Consider the following 19018-nt stretch of genomic DNA (forward strand, 5'->3'; position numbering starts at 1 on the left):
CACATGCTTTAAAAATAAGATTTGGTCAATCAAACCTTATTTTGAATAAAAAAGTTGTAGGTTTCTGAGAGAACAAAAATACTCAGTAAAGCCTGAGAAAACTGATTTCTATGGTCTTTTAATTTTGTTACTATAAGCTTTTTAAATGTTCTTTTCATTTCAATACAAAGTTTCATTTTAATACAAAGTTCCAACATCCTTGTCTAAATCCTTGCAAAGCAAACATGGGGTGGAGCCATGACTTCTCGGAAACTGATAAACCAGTTTGTCATGTGCAGAGACTTTAGTATGTGCGCAAAAACAGACGCTTTTAGATTCATTATGTTTTTATTTGTATAAAACGGAGAAAAACAAGAAAGACAACAGAGAAAAAAGGAGATTAAAAGTGAGGAAAACCAGAAAGAGAGAAAGAATACACTGAAGAAAACTTCAAGAGCTTTAAACTGACAGTCTGTGACGCATGATGGAGACAGGAGATGACTCTGATCGTCATGACAGTGAGTTGTTATAATGTTGTACATAAATGTTTAAATGGTCAACACAAACCCTAATACATTTTTAGACATTGGAAAATAGTTTTATTTATTTGAATGTTTTTTTAAATTTTTTTTCCCACAGATTTGTTCCCAGTGAATATAAGTAAAGCCAAAATATTTTACTTCATACAAATGCGAAATCTCATTGTGGTTACAGTGAATGTAAAGCACAGCTCAAGTTTAAAAGCAACAATTTACAAAATCTTTATGGACATTCATTTTTACCAGGCAAAGCAAAACTACAGCATTAAATGTGACCATTGTTATGTATTTACAGATGTTTTTTGTTTTTTTTAATGAATAGGCTTTAGTACTACTGTATGAACCATGAGCATGAACTACATACAAAGTACGCAATCAGTACAACTGAATATACACTACCAGTCAAAAGTTTGGACACACTTCCAAATCAAAGAGAATGTGGAAGTGTGTCTAAACTTTGACTGGTAGTGTACATCTGAAATATGATCATTCATTTGCTAAGGTTTGCTATAACTACAAGTGATAATTACAGCTTCCTCAAATTTCCCTTGCAGATTGTCCAGCACTTCCTGAGATAAATGCCATTATAATAGGCAGTAAAGCAGAGTACAAACGCAGTGCAGCTGATACCATTTTTGGTCAGAATGATTGTAAAGTAAGAAAAGAGATCGTCAAGAACGAGATGAAAAAGGGTACAGTTCAGAACAGGTCTGTTAGTTTGGTAATGACACCAGGATGGTGGAGGAGCTTTACACTGGCAGAGAGTGCAAAGTATTTAAAGATGGAAATTGTGCACAGCTTAAAACTGTGTCCTGCTCCACATGCCTTCCTTCTAGTCATCAATCTACACAAATCATTCACAAACATGCATTTAAACAGTGTGGTGGAACACATGGAGATTCTTGGTGAGCAGATCTGGAACCACACCATCGTTCTACTCATGTATGACAACAAAGAGCAAAGAGATGCAGATAGCAAGCAGCTAATTGAGAGAGCAGGGACAGAGCTTGATATTCTGATACAAAAGTGTGGAAACAGAGTTCATGTTTTTAATTATACTGACAGCAAGGGAATAAATGTACAAAAACTGTTTCATGAGATAGAGAATGTACTAGCAAAGAATGAAGGACAATGCTTTAAAATTGAAAGCAAACTGTTTGAAGATATGGAGGAAAACAGAAGAACTGTTCAGAAACGAGCAGAGGAGAGAGAGGTTCAAGTAAAAACAAAGATGACAACCTTGAAAGAACATCTAACAGGTATAGTGCATCTTTGATGTAAGAAAATGTTCAACAACACTGTATTCATAGAAAGGCTGCAATTACTTGGCATGACTCCAGCTGAATGTTAAGAACTGTGAACTTTCATGTTCTTTCTGGCAGAGAATTCTTTCCCAGAGTTAAGGATTGTCTTAATGGGTGGCAATATTGTTGGAAAAACCTCAGTGGTCAACACCATCTCGAAAATTAAAGAAGAGAAGAGTGTGACAAAAAAGTGTGTGATAAAAGAAGAAGAGGTTGACAAGAGAAAAGTCATTTTAATTGACACACCTGGATGGTGGTCGTATGCGTATGTAAAGGAGACTTCAGAGTCAGTCAAACAGGAGATCAAGTCTAGTGTTACTATGTGTCCACCAGGACCTCATGCAGTTTTGCTGGTTCTGCAGTCTGGTGCCGCCTTCACTGAGGCACAAAGGAGGTCTATTAAAGAGCACATGGAGCTCTTGGGTCGAAATGTCTGGAAGTACTGTATAGTGGTGTTCACCAGAGGTGACTGGATGGTCACTAACACTATTGAAGAGCACATTGAGAGTGAAGGAGAAGCTCTGCAGTGGCTGATCAATAAATGTGGAAACAGGTATCATGTAATTAACTACATGGAGAAGAATGATAGGCAACAGGTCAGGGAGTTGATTGAGAAAGTTGAGATGATGGCCAGAGAAAACACAGAGCTCCTCACAGTTGAGGAAGCAGAAAAGGAAACTGACAGTGGCTGGGGATCTAACTGGTCAGACCAAGACAAGCTGGAGAGAGGAAGCTTTAATCTGGATCCACCTTATAGTAAGTAGCACTACAAACTCCCAGAAAAACAATCATTTGATTACTGTCAGTCTGTAAAACATGTTAATACCAAGTTTTATTAATGATCACATTTTTTCCTGTAGTGCATGAAGAGTACGTCACAAAATGGCTTGAAAATGAAGACATTGTGTCTACCTACAGGAACTTATCAGAATTGTCAGCAGATAATGTCACAATAAATCAAGATCACTGATGGCTTTCAGAAATAAATAGAGAAAACAGAAACAGAAATGAAAGTTCATCTATTCCACATTTAAGTTTCTGTTGCCATAAATTTATATTGTGACTACTAGGAATAGGAATACCTTGTATTTGATCCAATACCAGAGTGCTGTAGATTTATTTGTTCTTATTCATATTCAGACAAAGACAGAAACAAACGTTGAGTGCATTTTTCAAAATTAACAAACTTATTTAATTGTACCATGCCTGTCATCACTGTTGTTTCTTTATCTGTTATAGTTCACATTGTAGGTTCTGTGTCATAATTCTTTGCTAACTATTCTAATATTAATTCTTGTCTGTCCTGTCCCATTCAATTCTGTATTAGTGTTAAATAAATGCTACACAAAAACAGTGAGAGTGTTTATACATGTACATATGTTGGGTTCAACAGCGCTCATGAGACTGATGAACCAGAACAGTAAGACATTGAATATACAAAAATAATTCATGCGCTTTACTTTTGCTTTAAATGTTTTATATCATATAATATTTTATTTATTTAATTATTTTACACATATAATAGAAATTATGCAATAAATATAATTTTTTTTTGTTTAATAGTAACTGGTATATGCAGTGTGCCTTAGTCAAGTTTTATTTCCATAACAATATTTTGCCTAATTTATTTATTTATTTTCATAATGACAAATGTATTTTAACTACCCTCTAACAGAATTTCCCATTTAAAAATATTTTGCCAGGGTGTATTCTTGTTTTTGAAGTAAAGCAAAAGTGAAAGTTCTTAATGCAAGCACATCACACATAAGAGAACAGGGTGAAGAATTTTACTATTTTGTGTCTTTTTAATTTCTTAAATGTTTAATTTGATCTTTTACACAAAATGTTTAATGATAACACAATATAGCAACGCTTAGAAAAGGTACGGTGACAAACTTTGTAATTTGTGCCTTTGTAAAACTTGTCTTTTCTATCTTAGTAAATTTGGGGGTGGAGTTTGTACTTAAGATATTTGAGAGATGGGTTGGAGACTGATAAACCAGAACATCAAGTTAACCAGTCCAGGGACACATTTACAAACATGCACGGGAACAAACAGAAAATATCTGAAATCATTATCCGAAAACGGGACACGGTGAGAAAGCAGGGCTAATAAAGAAAGACGGAGCAGAAAAAAAAAATTTAAGTCAAGAGGGCAGCAAGATCTATTTATTCTGACAGCCAACAGATGATGGAGGCAGAAGGGGGATCGGATTGTAATTACGGTGAGTTTCTTTTTTCTTTTTCATCAGTCTTGAGAAGGTTACAGATTACCTGTTAATCTGGAAACATAATTTTAAAAACATAGCCACTACAAAATCAGACTTTAGCACCCTTTAGCTCAGCTATGATAATGTTTCTGAAATTAAATCAAAGCCTAGCAGGGAACACTAACAATGTCTAACACTATGCATCAAACAATGCCTTGAAAAAAAGTAAATCTTAAAAAATAAAGCATACATAAATCCAAATAGGAAATGAAAAAGTTATCAAATAAACACGTGTCCTATTTTGTGTCATAAACTTTTGAAATATTGGTTTCTCATTTTGAAGTAGTCAATACATTTTGGGAAAGAAAACAAATCTGTGTGTGTGTGTGTGTGTGTCTGCGAAAATATTAAGATGTAACCTCCTTCATAATCATTAAAAATGTTGCTTAATTACACATTTTTTCTCAGCAACTGTTACAATTAAGAGTTACATTTATTTTGTAATTAAATTACGTAAATTTTAAATGTTTGCCACAAACCACTTAAATACTTTCTTGGATGGTCTGACAAAGTATCATGAAATAATATGTAAAAGTTGAGTCACTGCAAAAACACTAAAGAGTGCAATTTTTCAGACAAAAAAATTATATATATATTTTAAATAACTGCAAAAAACTCTTACTTGAAATAGTAGTAAATAGTAAGTAATATTTGTTTGAGTAAATACTGAGAAATAATATGTATTATATCCAATATATACTAATGCATACCAATTTGGGTAATAAGATACAAAGGTGTACCTTAAAGGTTCCAAACCAATGACAGCTTTTTTCAGACTGAAAGATAAATGTTAATTATCACAGCGTGCAATGTTTATGTATGTGGTAAAGGTGTTTCATAAGGATGAAGAAAGGTCATCAGACACACCTTGGCAACTATGAAATCAAAAGAACATGAACCACAGAAATGTTGCTTGGTTAGAACAACCTGTCTCATAAAATACATTTTGAATGGTAACACTGATAAAAAACAACAACAACAACAGCAGTAGCAATGTGAACAGATTCCACTGCAAACTACCTTAGAGCTGCAAACTCAAAATAACAAGCAGGCCAACTACATCATTAAATGTGTGCAATGTTAGTGACAGAGGCTAAATGTATAATATGTTAAATTCTCTTACACTGCAAAAGATAATTACAGATGCCTATATTTTCTTTTGCAGACTGTCCAGCTTTTCCAGAAATAAAGGTCATTATATTAAGCAGTAAAGCAGAGTATAAATGCACTGCAGGTAATACCATTCTTGGCCATACTGACTGGAAAGTGGGCAAAGAGATAGTCAAGAGTGAAATGAAACAGAGGACAAATCAGAACAGGTCTGTTACATTGGTAATGACACCAGGATGGTGGAAGACGTTCACACTGGCAGAGAGTGCAAAGTATATACAGATGGAGATTGTGTACAGCTTAAAACTGTGTCCTGCTCCACATGCCTTCCTTTTAATCATTAATCTACACGAACCATTCACAGACATACACCTAAACAGTGTGGTGGAACACATGGAGATTCTTGGTGAGCAGATCTGGAACCACACCATCGTTTTGCTCATGTATGTCAACACAGAGCAGAGAGATGCAGATTGCAAGCAGCTAATTGAGAGAGCACGGACAGAGCTTCATATTCTAATTCAAAAGTGTGGAAACAGAGTTCATGTTTTCAATTATACTGACAGCAGGGGAATAAATGTACAAAAACTGTTTCATGAGATAGATAGCTTGGTAGCTGAGCATGAAGGACAGTGCTTTAAAATTGACAGTAATTTGTTTGAGGATATGGAGGAACAGAGACGGACGATGAAAAAACGAACAGAGGAGAAAGAGAATGAAGTAAAAACAAAGATGACAACTGTGAAAGAACATTTAACAGGTATAGTGCATCTTTGGTTTAAACAGCTTGTAGAATTAACAGATTAACAAATCTGTTATGGCAATATAACTTCATCTGAATGTACTGTTCATGAACTCTCACGCTCTTTCTGGCAGAGACAATTCCAGAGTTAAGGATAGTCTTGATGGGTGGCAGAAAAGTTGGAAAGACCTCAGTGATGAACACCATTTTGAATCTTAAACAAGAACTCCAGAGGAATAAAAAGTGTGTGCTGAGAGAGAGAGAGGTTGACAAGAGAAAAGTCATTTTAATTGACACTCCTGGATGGTGGCCGTACGCATCTGTAAAGGAAACACCAAAGCCAGTCAGGCAGGAGATCAAGTCTAGTGTTACTATGTGTACATCAGGACCTCATGCAGTTTTGCTGGTTCTGCAGTCTGGTGTCGCCTTCAGTAAGGCATATGGAAGGTCTGTCAAGGAGCACATGGAGCTCTTAGGTCGAAATGTCTGGAAGTACTGTATAGTGGTGTTCACCAGGGGCGACTGGATGGGAACTCCCACTATTGAAGAACACATTGAGAGTGAAGGAGAAGCTCTGCAGCGGTTGATCAATAAATGTGGAAACAGGTACCATATTCTTAACAACATGGAGCAGGATGATGGGAAACAGGTCAGAGAGTTGATTGAGAAAGTGGAGATGATGGCCAAAGGAAACACAGAGCTCCTGACACTTAAAGAAGCAGAAGAGGAGACAGACAGTGGTCGTGGATCTAACTGGTCAGTCCAAGAGAGAGGAAGCTTAAATCTGGTTCCACCTGAAAGTAAGTAGCCTGACAAACACCTTGCAGAACAATAATTTTTGTCAGTTTTTAAATAGTTCATCCTAACTAAACATACATTTGGTATGTTTCCATAGTAATGATTCTAAATAAATGTATCTATTCAACTCTCTTTAAAAACTTTTGTCATGAAAACATGTAAAAAGTCTTAATTTTCACATTTCTTTCTATAGTCGACAACAACGACAAAATTATGGAATGGCTTCAAAATTCAGATAATGTGATTAACTACAGATTATCAGAAGATTCAGAGGACATTTCTGGGGATGTTACACAAAGTTAATGGCAGTGATGGCTTGCAGGACTAAATGAACAATAACAACACAGCTGTTCATTGGTGAAAAGACCTGTGTTAGTGCAGTTTCGCAAATCATTGAAATTAGACTAGATATCAAAGTTAAGTTGTCTGAGTTTGTATGCATCTGTTTGTAAGTATTTGCTCCAATAGTTCAGTGCTTTTCTAAAAATGTATTGTCCATCTAAGCCAGAAAGCAAAGAAAATGTTATAGATTTTATTTGCAAAACTGAAAAAATGTGTTTAATTGTTGTATCTTTATCCATAAATATTCAGATTGCAAAGGTAAATTAATTTCACATCTGTGATCTAAAACATAATAAATGATATGACAACAATCTTGTCTGTTCTTTTCCCATTCCATTCAATCCTGATTCCTTGATGTATGTTTTAGTAGTAACCAATCACATTACTGCTATTAATATAAACATACATTCAAAAAACATTTAAGATATATTATTTCACAATGATTAGTTAGCAAAAACTAATTTAATTTATTTTGTATAGCATTTTTCACAAAACATTTACTCCTAAAATTTACTCCCAGAATGACTACAAAATTGTCTAAAGGCTTTCCAGATTAAAGGTTTCTACCTGCAAACATTTTTCTGTTTTTATTCTAAAAGAACCTAAACATTCAACACCCTGAAGCCTTTTATGTGAACACCTTTGTGGAGAAGTCCGTGCCAACCCCGAAAAAAATAGCATTTTTGAAAAATATAATAATGTATTATGTACATGTATTATGTAATAATGTATTATTAATTTAAATATACAGTTTCTACTTAATTTTTCAAAATACATCAAGTACAGTACATAAATAGAGCTCCTTAGAGATAGGCCGTCCTAGAAGGCTTTGCCATGCGCTCCTTGGTGATTTCATAAGTATTTTTTAATTTATCACTTTTGGATTTATGAATAAAATATGGTTTGTGGTTAACAAACTTTTTTAATTTGCTATCTTTTAAGCTTTGTTATACAACATAAATTGCATAAATTGTATGAATATGTGAATTTTAAAGCCACTATGTTTTCTAAACACGTTTCTAACAAGTGGTTATTCATGGACTACAACTGTTGTCTAAGTCATCAAACAAATAAACTCACATCCTTGTGGTAGTTGTAGTCCTTATTTAGCAACTTGTTAGCCACGTAGCCAGTCAGTGTTTTAGTACTAGGCTGCTGTAAACGGAACAGCTCTATAATAAGTCTATAGTAGTTACCAACTCCCAATATTATAGCTACCAAATGTGAAATGCAACCAGAACAACCTGGATTTATTTACACCACCCTCGCACAAATGACATTTTTCTTGTAAGAATGATTACCTATAAAATAATACAATTATGTTCTATTTTACAAAATGAAATTACGTCATCTAAAAAGAATAGGAACCGTAAAGGCCCCGCTCTTTAGATAGTTACAAGCAAACATGACTCGTAATGGCTCGTTAATTACTCTGCAGAGACAGTGTCCGGATTGGACCGACAGACTCACAGACAGACATCCGTCGATGCTGCAGCGCTAGTGTGCTCAACAAAGGCTCAGGCCGGGGAGAGGGCCATTTTTACCAAATACAAAGGAAGCAGAGCAGCGAGGGAGGGGAGGACTATGGGAATGACAGGAATAGCGAAATATCTCTTTACGAAATCGCAATGTGCCATCAAACCAAACACTGAACAATGGGTGAGAAGTGATCTGTCACGACTACAACAAAATATACAGTGTGCTAACGACAGTACAGCAAATAAATAATTTAGATGTCGAACTGCCTGCTGTCAAAGCCGACTGCGCATCACGGTGGCAAAATGCCGGAACAGCAATGATGATATTACGACCCAGACACTGTACGACGTAATCTATCCAAATTTTGAAAACAGCCGTCAAAGATTATCGTCTGCTGGTAAGTGTTTATATCATTTACACTCCCTACACTCAAAACGTCAGCTACGTCAAAGTATTTCAGATAGTCATAAGAAATATGAATCATAATTGGTTATGATCATAGAGCGCGCGCCCGAGGACGCAACAGGTCGCGCGTACAGTAGAGCTGTAGTTCCCGCGTGTATTTGGCTGACGTAATTATGACATTTGTACAAGAATTTTACGAGGTGTATTGTAGCATCTATTGAAACGCTAGCTAAACACTTTAATGTGTTTTGGCACGAATATAATTTTAATAAAAATGTTTTGAGTTTTTTAGGCTTTGAAAATTGTGTTCCCTGGTCTTCTGGCGTTTTGATACAAATGATATAATGATGTGTCATATGTAAGGAATGTGTGCATAACCAAGTGCTGTGAAAGACAAAGGATTTTAAAATAATAATAAATAAATAAATACGTACATAAAAAAAAAAGTGTGAACATGAAATATATAATTCTGTCGAGGAATGTATTGTATTCAAAAAAACAAAAAATTACTTTACAGATTATGCTACTGAAAACTCCCCTGAAGACAGAAGACATCTGTATTATAGACAGTCAAAAATTTTATTACAGGCCTAAATTTTAAAATATAGTGATGCCATTGACATGAGATAAAGTTTTAATGAAGTTAATGCAGGCCTGTTGAATGCATGACTTTAAGGAGCTCTAAGGAGGTTTCAAATTTCACAGAATATGACATTATAAAACAAATATAATACAATATGATAATGATGAATACATGTTGTGCCCTAAAAGATTATTTGCAATTTGCCATAAGAAATATAGCCTATTAAAAATATATATTTAAGTGTTTAAAAAATTGCACTTTATACTTTATCTTAGGCCTTCATGCTCTTACCTGGTGTCTAATTATTAAATACTTACTACTGACACTTATAAAAGGTTCAGGGGAACGCCTTAAAAACTTGGGGGTGAAAGGAGGGGTATATGCATGAGTAGGTGGTGTTCTGCGTTATTTGAATGCAAATGCAGAGAGAACAAGCCGAGACTGTGTTTGAGAGAGAAACGGGCAAAAGGAGGTGGAGAGTTGTCTTTGGATTTGAGTTAGACACTGAATAGACAGAGATTTAGTTTGCCAAGTGCTTAGTTCACTTTTGAGACATTGCTTGCTCATGTATGCACTTGGCATTTGGCCTTGTAGCTCTCTATATGAATGAAACATGGATATTTGATTGTTTCTCAAAACTGATGCAGTGAGATTTACTGTAGTTTAGCTCAAAGAGAAAGATTTTCAATCTGTTTCAACCCATGGGCCAATTAGCCATTGACTTTCCCCTGCATCATGTCACGCCGGAAACAGAAAAGACCTCAGCACTTTTTCAGCCCCATCCTCAACACTTCGTGGCTACTTCAACATGGTGAGAAATGCTTTACTGTTTAGTAAGAGAGCTCCATTGTTTCTGTCAGTGAGCCGTCTTGCAAATGTCATTTGAGATGTTTGCTGTGACATTATTTTGAAAATGGAATTCAAAATTAAAAGGAATTTCTGTAATATTTGGACTAGGTACATCCCAACAGCTTCCGTCGAATGTCCAATTAGTAGTTTTCATCTTTCGACCCAAGCCTGGAATTTAGACCACCCACGATATTATTTGTATGGCTATTGAGAATGATAAAAAAAAAAAGAGGAACAAATACCAAAGCGAATGAATAAAAGGAACAGAGATGTGTAATATGCTGAACTGGATTTTCAAAAAGGTGGACAACATTGAAAAGAAGGAGACACTTGAGTGCCTTAACGGGAATGCCATGAGACTTCATTGTCTCCGTGAGGCTTTGTGGTCGTGCAGTCAGGCATTAACTGCCAGGAAGTACGTGCATAAGAGTGTGTTGATCTGTGACTTAAATTCTTAAGTTCTTGAAGTACAGGCAACTCTTTATGCATCTCATCCGTAATTTATGAGTGTGTATGTATTTTGTATTCATGCTATTATGTCTTCTGTAAATTACATTGGTTTCAGAATATGGGTCTGATGCTAAAGGTCACTTATTTTAAGCAATCTAGTTGTTTTCAGCAGTTGACAACGGCAGTAAGGCTCACTGACCTTTCAGGCTTCGCTGAGTTAGGACAGAAGATTTGTTTAAATACATGAGATGTAATAGCATATATTCACTTACTCAGTCTAGTGGGTGGGTAGGTGGGTCGGTGAAGGGGTTTGGGAATTTTGTGGCGAGGTTCATTGTCCATGTTCATTGTTGCTGTGGAAACAAAGTTGGCTGTTAGTGGTGCTAAAAGCATTGTAAGCTGGTTGAGGGATGGGATTTCAGATCAGAGGGAGTAAGGGGATGAAGACAGCAATGGCTAAAAGTCAGGTAAAAATTAACAGTACACATTGTGTTTTTTATACTTTCTGAGATATAACAGAAACATTTCTTAATATTAAAAAGATGTCAAAGGTTTATGATAATATGAGTTCAAGTGGCACAGTAGGTGGCATTGATGAGAGTCTTGGTTAGAAGAGCAATACTACACTTTGGTTGGCCTTTAATACAAATACAGTGTTTCTAACAAGGTCAGCCAGAGGTAACCTCTCTATGTGCTATGTTTCCCTGGTGATGCATGTGTAAGCAGTGAGTAGAAACAATTAGAAAGCAATAAAGATGACAGCAACCTAAAGAAAAAGAAAAGTACTAAAGGTTAAAAAGACTAAAGGCCTTTGTATTTATTAGCTTTGCAAATTCCAATGACAACAATAATGTAGAGGCAACAAACATTAAAATTCAATTACAAAACCATTTGTCTAACATAATCTATACAAACTACTTTAAATAATTCAGTGTAATACAATTTATAAAAATGACCCCATTCAAAAGTTTACATACATTTAGCCTTTCCGACAATGACTGTATGATTATAAGATCCATCTTTTCACACTGAGGACAACTGAGGGACTCAAATGCAACTATTACAGGTTCTAATGTTCACTGATGCTCCAGAAGGAAACACAATACATTAAGGGTAAATCTTACTTGTGTTGTTTTCTGGGAAACATGTAGGCATATTCTGTAGCTTCTGAAGGGCAGTACTAAATGGAAAAAAATATATATATTAAGGCAAAAGAAGAAAATTTACATATCTTCATTCTGTTCAAAAGCCCCTAGCTCTTAATGCATCATTTTTCCTTCTTGAGCATCAGTGAGCATTTGAACCTTCTGTAATAGTTGCATCAGTTGTCCTCAGTGTAATAAGATGGATCTCAAAATCATGCAGTCATTGTTGGAAAGTGTTCAAATACACAAAAATGCTGAAAAAGCACAGATTTTGTGGGACCCAAAGGATTTTTTTGAAGAACAGTGGGCAGTTTAACTGTTCAGGACAAACAAGGGACTCACGAACAACTATCACTAAACAAAAAAAAAAGCTGTGGATCATTCAGGTAACAACACAGTATTATAAAAATAAAGTGTATGTAAACTTTTGAACAGGGTCATTTTTATAAATTCAACCATCATTTTCTTTTGTGGATTATATGTAAATGTATTTTATGTGAAATATCTTATTCAGGTCAGTACTAAATAAAAATAACATGTATTTTGTATGATCCCTCTTATTTAGGTAAAATAATTAGCATTTTGCAGATTCTGCAAGGTGTATGTAAACTTTTGACTCCAACTGTACATTAATTTTATTAATTAATACATTTAAAATGACTTTAAACAATACATTCTACTGACAATTATATTCATATGTAGTGGCTATCTTTATCTGCCTAATTGGCATTAAAGCAGCGTATGTGTATCAATGCAACTATACAACATCTGCTTAATATCAAAGAATTTCCTGAATAGGTACTGTTTTTTATTATTGCAATTTTTTTTTACTTATTATAAACATTAGACTAGCAGTATCAGAAGTACAATAATATTTAATTATTTGTTTGGCATAAATTGTTGCATAACTAGTTTCTCTTTGATTTCTTAGAGGAGCAGTTGGCAGTGAAGTCCCTCGCCTCTACTCTTGCAAAGAACTCTTCCTGCTCTTCCTCATACTCCAAGATTCAAAGCCACCAATCTTCCTTAAACCCAAGCCCACCAATTGAGAGGCTCCCAACACCTTCTCTGACCAGAGCCAGCCATCCTGTCTTTCACATCCCCAGCCAGCCCACACAATTTCCTTCAAACCTTACAGAGACTCGCCTTTTCCCAATTTCTGATAACCCATCCCATCACTGTATCACTACCATTGCACCAACTGTGCTCTCAACCCACAACCACACTCACGTACCCATGGCTTCTCCAAAGTTAGGTGTGTCAGCAACCACAACCTCCTCTTCATCCTCCTCTGCCGCTGCTTCTCTCTGTGTGCCTCCACATCCTGGAAGCCCCACTTCTGTGCCTCAGGGTCCTCCAAGTCCAGTTACACCCTCTTCCAGCCCAAGCACAGTCCCTTCAGGCCCAGCATGTGCACCCGTCAGTATTGCCTTCATCTTGGAGGAGCTACGTGTGCTGCAGCAGAGGCAGATTCATCAGATGCAGATGACTGAAGAAATCTGTAGGCAGGTACTGAGATTGGGAGGAGGATCTTGCGAAGTGGATTCAAAACCGTTTATACTACCATCTCTGCCACAGCTGTGTTTAAAAGGTTCAGATAACAACCCCAGACCCTCCCGACCAAAGTCATCACCTCCCCCTACCTCTGTGGCTCCTCTTCTGGCCTGTTTTTCTTCCCTGCTACCCCCTCAGACCACCTCAAAGACCTCCAAACATGCCTACCCTCTCCTGAATGTCTTACGCCCTCATAAAGCACAGTATGACAGCGGGGTGGTTACTCCAGCAAGCTTCACCAGCCATTCAAGTGCTTCCACATCCTCATCAATGTCTACAGCTGCTGCCTCAAACTATCCACTCACACTTTCTCTCGGCCTTCCATCCCAAAAATCATCCACCGCAGGAGCTGGTGGACACAGTGGTGTGACCTTCCCAAACCAATCTATACCAGCAGCTGCTGTCCCTTCAGCCCCCTCACAGGATTCAAAACTCTCTGCTCAAGGAGGTGCGACTGTTTTATCATCAGGGCGTTTGCAGCATGCATGCCGATTCTGTCGGAAACTCTTCAGCAGCGATTCATCCCTGCAAATCCACTTACGTTCGCACACCGGGGAGCGTCCTTACCAGTGCCCTGTATGTTTCAGTCGATTCACCACACGAGGGAACCTCAAGGTACACTTCTTGCGGCATCGTGAGCAAAACCCTGAACTCTCTTTTTCATTGTTCCCCTGTTCGCTTTTTGCATCTGTAACTGGGGGATCGATGGGAGGGCCAGCACAAACACAAACGATCACCTCCACCAATACAAACGCTACTCAGAGGCATCAAAAACAGCAAGAGGATGATCTGTGTGGCGACAGTCTTGAGGGAACTACTGCCTCAACACGTGCCACAACCTCAACTCTTCCTCCGAGTATTGATTTGGCCCTGCTGACCACTGCGCACTCTCTCCTTCAGCTCAATCGTGCTGCCGCTGCTGCGGCTGCTGCAGCCTCTACATCCACTACCTCCTCAATCACATCCTCATCACCTTCCTCTCTGGCCTCCACCCTTCTTTCAGCTCCTGCCTCATCCACCTCCTCCATTGCTGGGGTGTATAAAGGAGTGAAACGGTTTGATGAGAACACCCCACCAATACCTACTCTGCTCCCCCATTCAGCTTACTCACAGCTTGCCAATTTACCCAAAATCTTCTTCCCAGCATCTTCCACTCAGCATCACCCAGGCCATGGGTTTCTCAGGCCAACAACCCCAGCTGGATCCTTCCTGCCATCCCCACAGCAACACATCACCTTCCCGTTCACGGCGTCATCCACTACCCCATCCATCTCGACCCCAACCTCAGACACATCAAAGCTGCAGAGACTGGTGGAGAAATTAGAGAAAGAACCACAAGGTCAATCACATTGGGTTTCATCCATTGGAGAGACGTCTACCAGTGGACATAGTGTAGCAGGAGCATTAAGCTATAGCAGCAGTGGTTTAATGAGCACAAGCACATTCAGTACAAATGTGGTCACCTCACTTCCATCATCTACAATCCAAATACCATCATCCCTCTTTAGCAAGGAGTCACCCTACCTGGGACTCATGAACTCTGCTGGGACACTTGCTCCTAATCAGTGTAATGTGTGTCTGCGGGTGCTAAGCTGCCCAAGAGCATTGCGTTTGCACCAGGCTACTCATTTAGGTGAGCGACCCTTCCCCTGCAAGCTATGTGGTCGTTCCTTCTCAACTAAAGGAAGCCTTCGAGCACACCTTGCCACCCACCGTGCCCGCCCACCAAACAGTCGTGCCCAGAATTCTTGCCCCTTATGCCAGAGGAAGTTTACCAATGCCCTTGTCCTACAACACCATATCCGCATGCACTTAGGAGGACAGCTTCCACCAGAGCACATGCCTGATACCTCAACAGAAAGTGATACTTTGTCCCATTCCGAGTCTATTGAGCTCTCTGCTTCAGAGATCTGCCCTAGTGATATAGATGTTCAGTTACTAAATGCTGATCTACAAACCGTTTCGGATACTAGACATCCTGAATCCCTTGCTGTCAGTACTGCTCCTACAGCATGTCCCATAACCTCTAGCCTATCCGCTTCACTAAGCTCAGGTCCTATACCACCTTTAGACCTAAACCCTGACCAATCCCTGAATCCAACCCCACATTCACCGTCAACATTCAGAGCCGATCCCCCTGAGCTCTCTCTCAGTGTACCTTCTCCAGTGGAATCTGGAGCCTGCCTGGTCCCTCCTACCACCCAGTCAGCATCAGCAACAACTGGTCCTTCTGCCACTGATGAACTATCTTTTGAACTTTCTAGCAACACTGCCTTCTTGGAAGATAAAAAGATTTCAAGCTCCTCTGCTCTCATGAAAGCAAGTCCACTAAGAGATGACTGTGAACGCAGTGAAAATCCATCTGTCTCACCTATTCGTTGCTCTGGATCAAGATCAAATCTGGAGGATCTTCTTAGTATACAAGCTCATAATGCGTCCAGAGTTCCTCCACCACATCTAGAATTAACACCACCTTCTCTCCTTGCGCTGAGATCTGAGGAGCCTGACCAAAGCCTTGTCCACTCATCCAAATTAATCCCCCAAGAGTTCCCTACGGAAGAAAACGTGGAAGAAAAAATACATAAAACACCAAAGAATGGACAAAGGACCACTCCAGATTTGAATATTAATGCAGTTATGGGGTCAGAGACTTTGGACAAAACAAATGAGGATGAGTCTGAGGATCGTGACACACATGTGCAGAAGACCATTAAGGAAGCTCACTGTAGTTTAACTGCAAAGGATAAAACAGACCTTAAAGATACAACAGGAACTGAAATGGACAGAACAGAATCAACTGTATGCATATCACTGACTCCCAGTCTTCCACCTCCAATGCCAGAGAAAAAAATCTACCACTGTTCTGAATGTGGAAAAGAGTATGCAAGTCGCAGTGGACTTAAAGTGAGTGGCATTCTAAATTCATTGAACTAAACCAGTGGTCTCAAACTCAAACACACCTGATCCAGCTAATCAAGGTCTTCAGAATTACTAGAAACTTCCAAAGTGTTGCGAGTTGGAGCTGGTTGGAGCTAAACTCTGCAGAGCTGTGTGGCCCTCCAGGAATTGAGTTTGAGACCACTGAGCTAAACAATTACTGTCTCCAGTGTAAATATACAGTTTAACATGGTACAATGTTAGTTACTCAAGAGATTTTCATCCCTGTCTTGGTGCAATTTAAAAGTTACATGACAATTAAATAACATATCTTACTCTAACTTCTAGGGACACATGAAGCACCATGGTGGAGCTGTCAAGGCAACCCGAGCTCCTGCAAAGACCAAGGGCGCAGAGAGAGTTTTGCATCATGAGCGGTCACAAACTCACCACCTTGGAACCTTCATGCCACCAGGACATCAGTGAGTTTCTTGAACCAAGCCCTTTGGAAACATCAGCAAGCATCAGAAAGCACTCCACTAGACCCTGTTTAAGGAATCAGAAACAAAGTGTTAAGATGAATTTAAGAGCTGACAAAAGGGAAGGAACCTGAAGAATATTATGAACTATGACTCTAGACTGAAAAAAAGCAAAACAAAAACAACCCCACACGTGCACACAATAAACACATAAAGTGTCATTTCTTGGTTTTAAAAAATGTCCCTGATGTTTAATCCAGATCTTTTATATTAAAATACCTGCATTGTGTATTTTAATATATGTAATGGTGTCTAAATATATATTACAGTACTTCCTTGAATATTACGTGATGTTCTTTTTGATAAATGTAAATTATTTTGTCTGCGTAATTTAAGATGGATTTGTTGACTTTTCCAAAGTGAAGATCTCAAGGTAGCTAAGGATTTGAACAATAGCTTTGGGTGAGGAACAGACCAAAATTTGTTAAGCCAATGATGACATAATTGACTATTTCCTCACTTTACAATGGAATACCATTTCTTTATACTTAAAGAACAACATTTGTTGAGTTTTTGATCAAAATCTGTAAAGGATGGTAAAATTACTTAAAACGCACCTTGTTGATATCTTTTTCCAGGGCAGCCATGCACAAATCATTATTATCAAAAAAACCCTACTCAAAACACTTCAGTTCAAGCCAAGAGGAAGTAAATGTTAAATTGTTTTTCGGCAAACCAACTATGAATCAGTGCTTTTAACAAGCTGATATATTAAAAACTTCATAAAATTTACATTATGTAAATTCACATAAAATATACTTGACTTGTACTAAATCTTCAGGCTTTTACTTAACAGTTTACCAGTTGGAAAGCACCAAAACACCAAACTGTAAATATGAGCTGTCAGCCTATGTCCATTGTGTCCATGTTTGTCCTGTTCAGCTGTACAGTACTAGACAATATACTGCTCTTAACATCAACTAGACTGAAGAGTCGGGTAAAATTGTTTAACAAGCCTGTATGTCAGTGTAAGCTTTTGTTACATTAATATTGTCAGTGTAGCTATTGAAAAAGGTAGAAATAAGTTGACAGATTCTGAGACGAACCACTATCTAGCTTAAAAGGTAACCCTTTCTATATTTCTTGGTGGAAATGTTTGTTTCTTCGGTGATGTTTGTTCTTTGTCTGGATACTTTTACCTGTATCTTCCATAGAAATGAATCGGGTGTATGAGTCTGACTGTGAGTTGTAATTTTATGCTACAGTTAAAAGATAAAAAGGAAATAAAAACCAGTGTATTCATGACAAGAACCAGAATACGCAGTTCTTTTAATCACAAACACTCTTTGTTGTTTTTTTAGAGTAGAAATCTCATCTACGGTGATGTTATTCTTCCTTGGTGGTCTGAGGGAAACAGTTTTCTTCACATACAGGCATCCCTAATCCGTTCACTCCTTAACACAATCAAACTCCTCTGCAATGCTTCTGTGTGTGCCACATCAAGCGCAGTGAGGGAGAAACTGGAGGAAGCGTTGACAATCTGTCTGAGGACTGGCCTCTAATCTCTTGCACCATGACAACCATGCAGAGGCACATAAGGAAGGCAGAAAAAAACAGAGTATAGTCTATGCGTTTGTGTGTAGGGGTATGTGTATAACGGTGTCAAGTTAAAATTCTGTATGAATGGGTTGTAGTATTAAACCTGTATAAAATTGTTTACAGAATTACAATTACAAATACTGCACCTAAGGTCACGTGTCTAAGCTCAATAACAGGGTAGACTATTCGTAAACTTCACAAAGCCAGACTTTATGGCAGGAGTGACATTTGAAAACTGCTTGTATCCAAGGCCAACACACCATGTCACAAAACCTGCCATACTAAGTACAAAATCTTGGATATGAGCAATGGAAAAACATATATGGCCTAATAAATCATCTTTCACTTTGTTACTTTTTTTTTGCTACTGAATGGACTTACTTTTAGAGAAAGTCACAGGTATCTTCAGCATGTATGGATTGTTGAACACAAGAAAAAAAAGGATATCAAATCAGTTTTTCTTAAGTGAAACTGTCCAACAGTCACACCTGCAGTTAAATTTACAGCAGGAGTC

The 19018-nt window shown here is 37.9% G+C and overlaps 2 protein-coding genes across 2 annotated transcripts; both read left to right on the plus strand.

Moving 5' to 3' along the window:
* Nucleotides 1-6094: 6094 nt before the first annotated feature.
* Nucleotides 6095-7114, plus strand: LOC141343593 (GTPase IMAP family member 9-like). Its single transcript, XM_073848162.1, has 2 exons — nucleotides 6095-6744; nucleotides 6936-7114. The coding sequence occupies exons 1-2, from the start codon at nucleotides 6108-6110 to the stop codon at nucleotides 7043-7045; spliced, it is 747 nt and encodes a 248-aa protein (XP_073704263.1). The 5' UTR covers nucleotides 6095-6107; the 3' UTR covers nucleotides 7046-7114.
* Nucleotides 7115-8556: 1442 nt separating this feature from the next.
* sall2 (spalt-like transcription factor 2) lies at nucleotides 8557-18210 on the plus strand. The gene is made up of 3 exons (XM_073848154.1): nucleotides 8557-8960; nucleotides 12927-16453; nucleotides 16775-18210. Exons 2-3 carry the CDS (start codon nucleotides 13232-13234, stop codon nucleotides 16910-16912), a joined length of 3360 nt encoding a protein of 1119 aa, XP_073704255.1. The 5' UTR covers nucleotides 8557-8960; nucleotides 12927-13231; the 3' UTR covers nucleotides 16913-18210.
* Nucleotides 18211-19018: the final 808 nt, after the last annotated feature.

Source organism: Garra rufa, chromosome 10 (assembly GCF_049309525.1).
Source record: "Garra rufa chromosome 10, GarRuf1.0, whole genome shotgun sequence".
In the NCBI taxonomy this organism is placed as follows: Eukaryota; Metazoa; Chordata; class Actinopteri; order Cypriniformes; family Cyprinidae; genus Garra; species Garra rufa.

What these genes read in the sequence shown, in the direction of transcription:
- LOC141343593 (XM_073848162.1), top strand. Translation starts at nt 6,108, where the DNA reads ATGGGTGGCAGAAAAGTTGGAAAGACCTCAGTGATGAACACCATTTTG. An exon ending in AAATCTGGTTCCACCTGAAA is followed by an intron (nt 6,745 to 6,935) that starts GTAAGTAGCCTG and finishes TTCTTTCTATAG; the next exon opens with TCGACAACAACGACAAAATT.
- sall2 (XM_073848154.1), top strand. Translation starts at nt 13,232, where the DNA reads ATGGCTTCTCCAAAGTTAGGTGTGTCAGCAACCACAACCTCCTCTTCA. An exon ending in CAAGTCGCAGTGGACTTAAA is followed by an intron (nt 16,454 to 16,774) that starts GTGAGTGGCATT and finishes TCTAACTTCTAG; the next exon opens with GGACACATGAAGCACCATGG.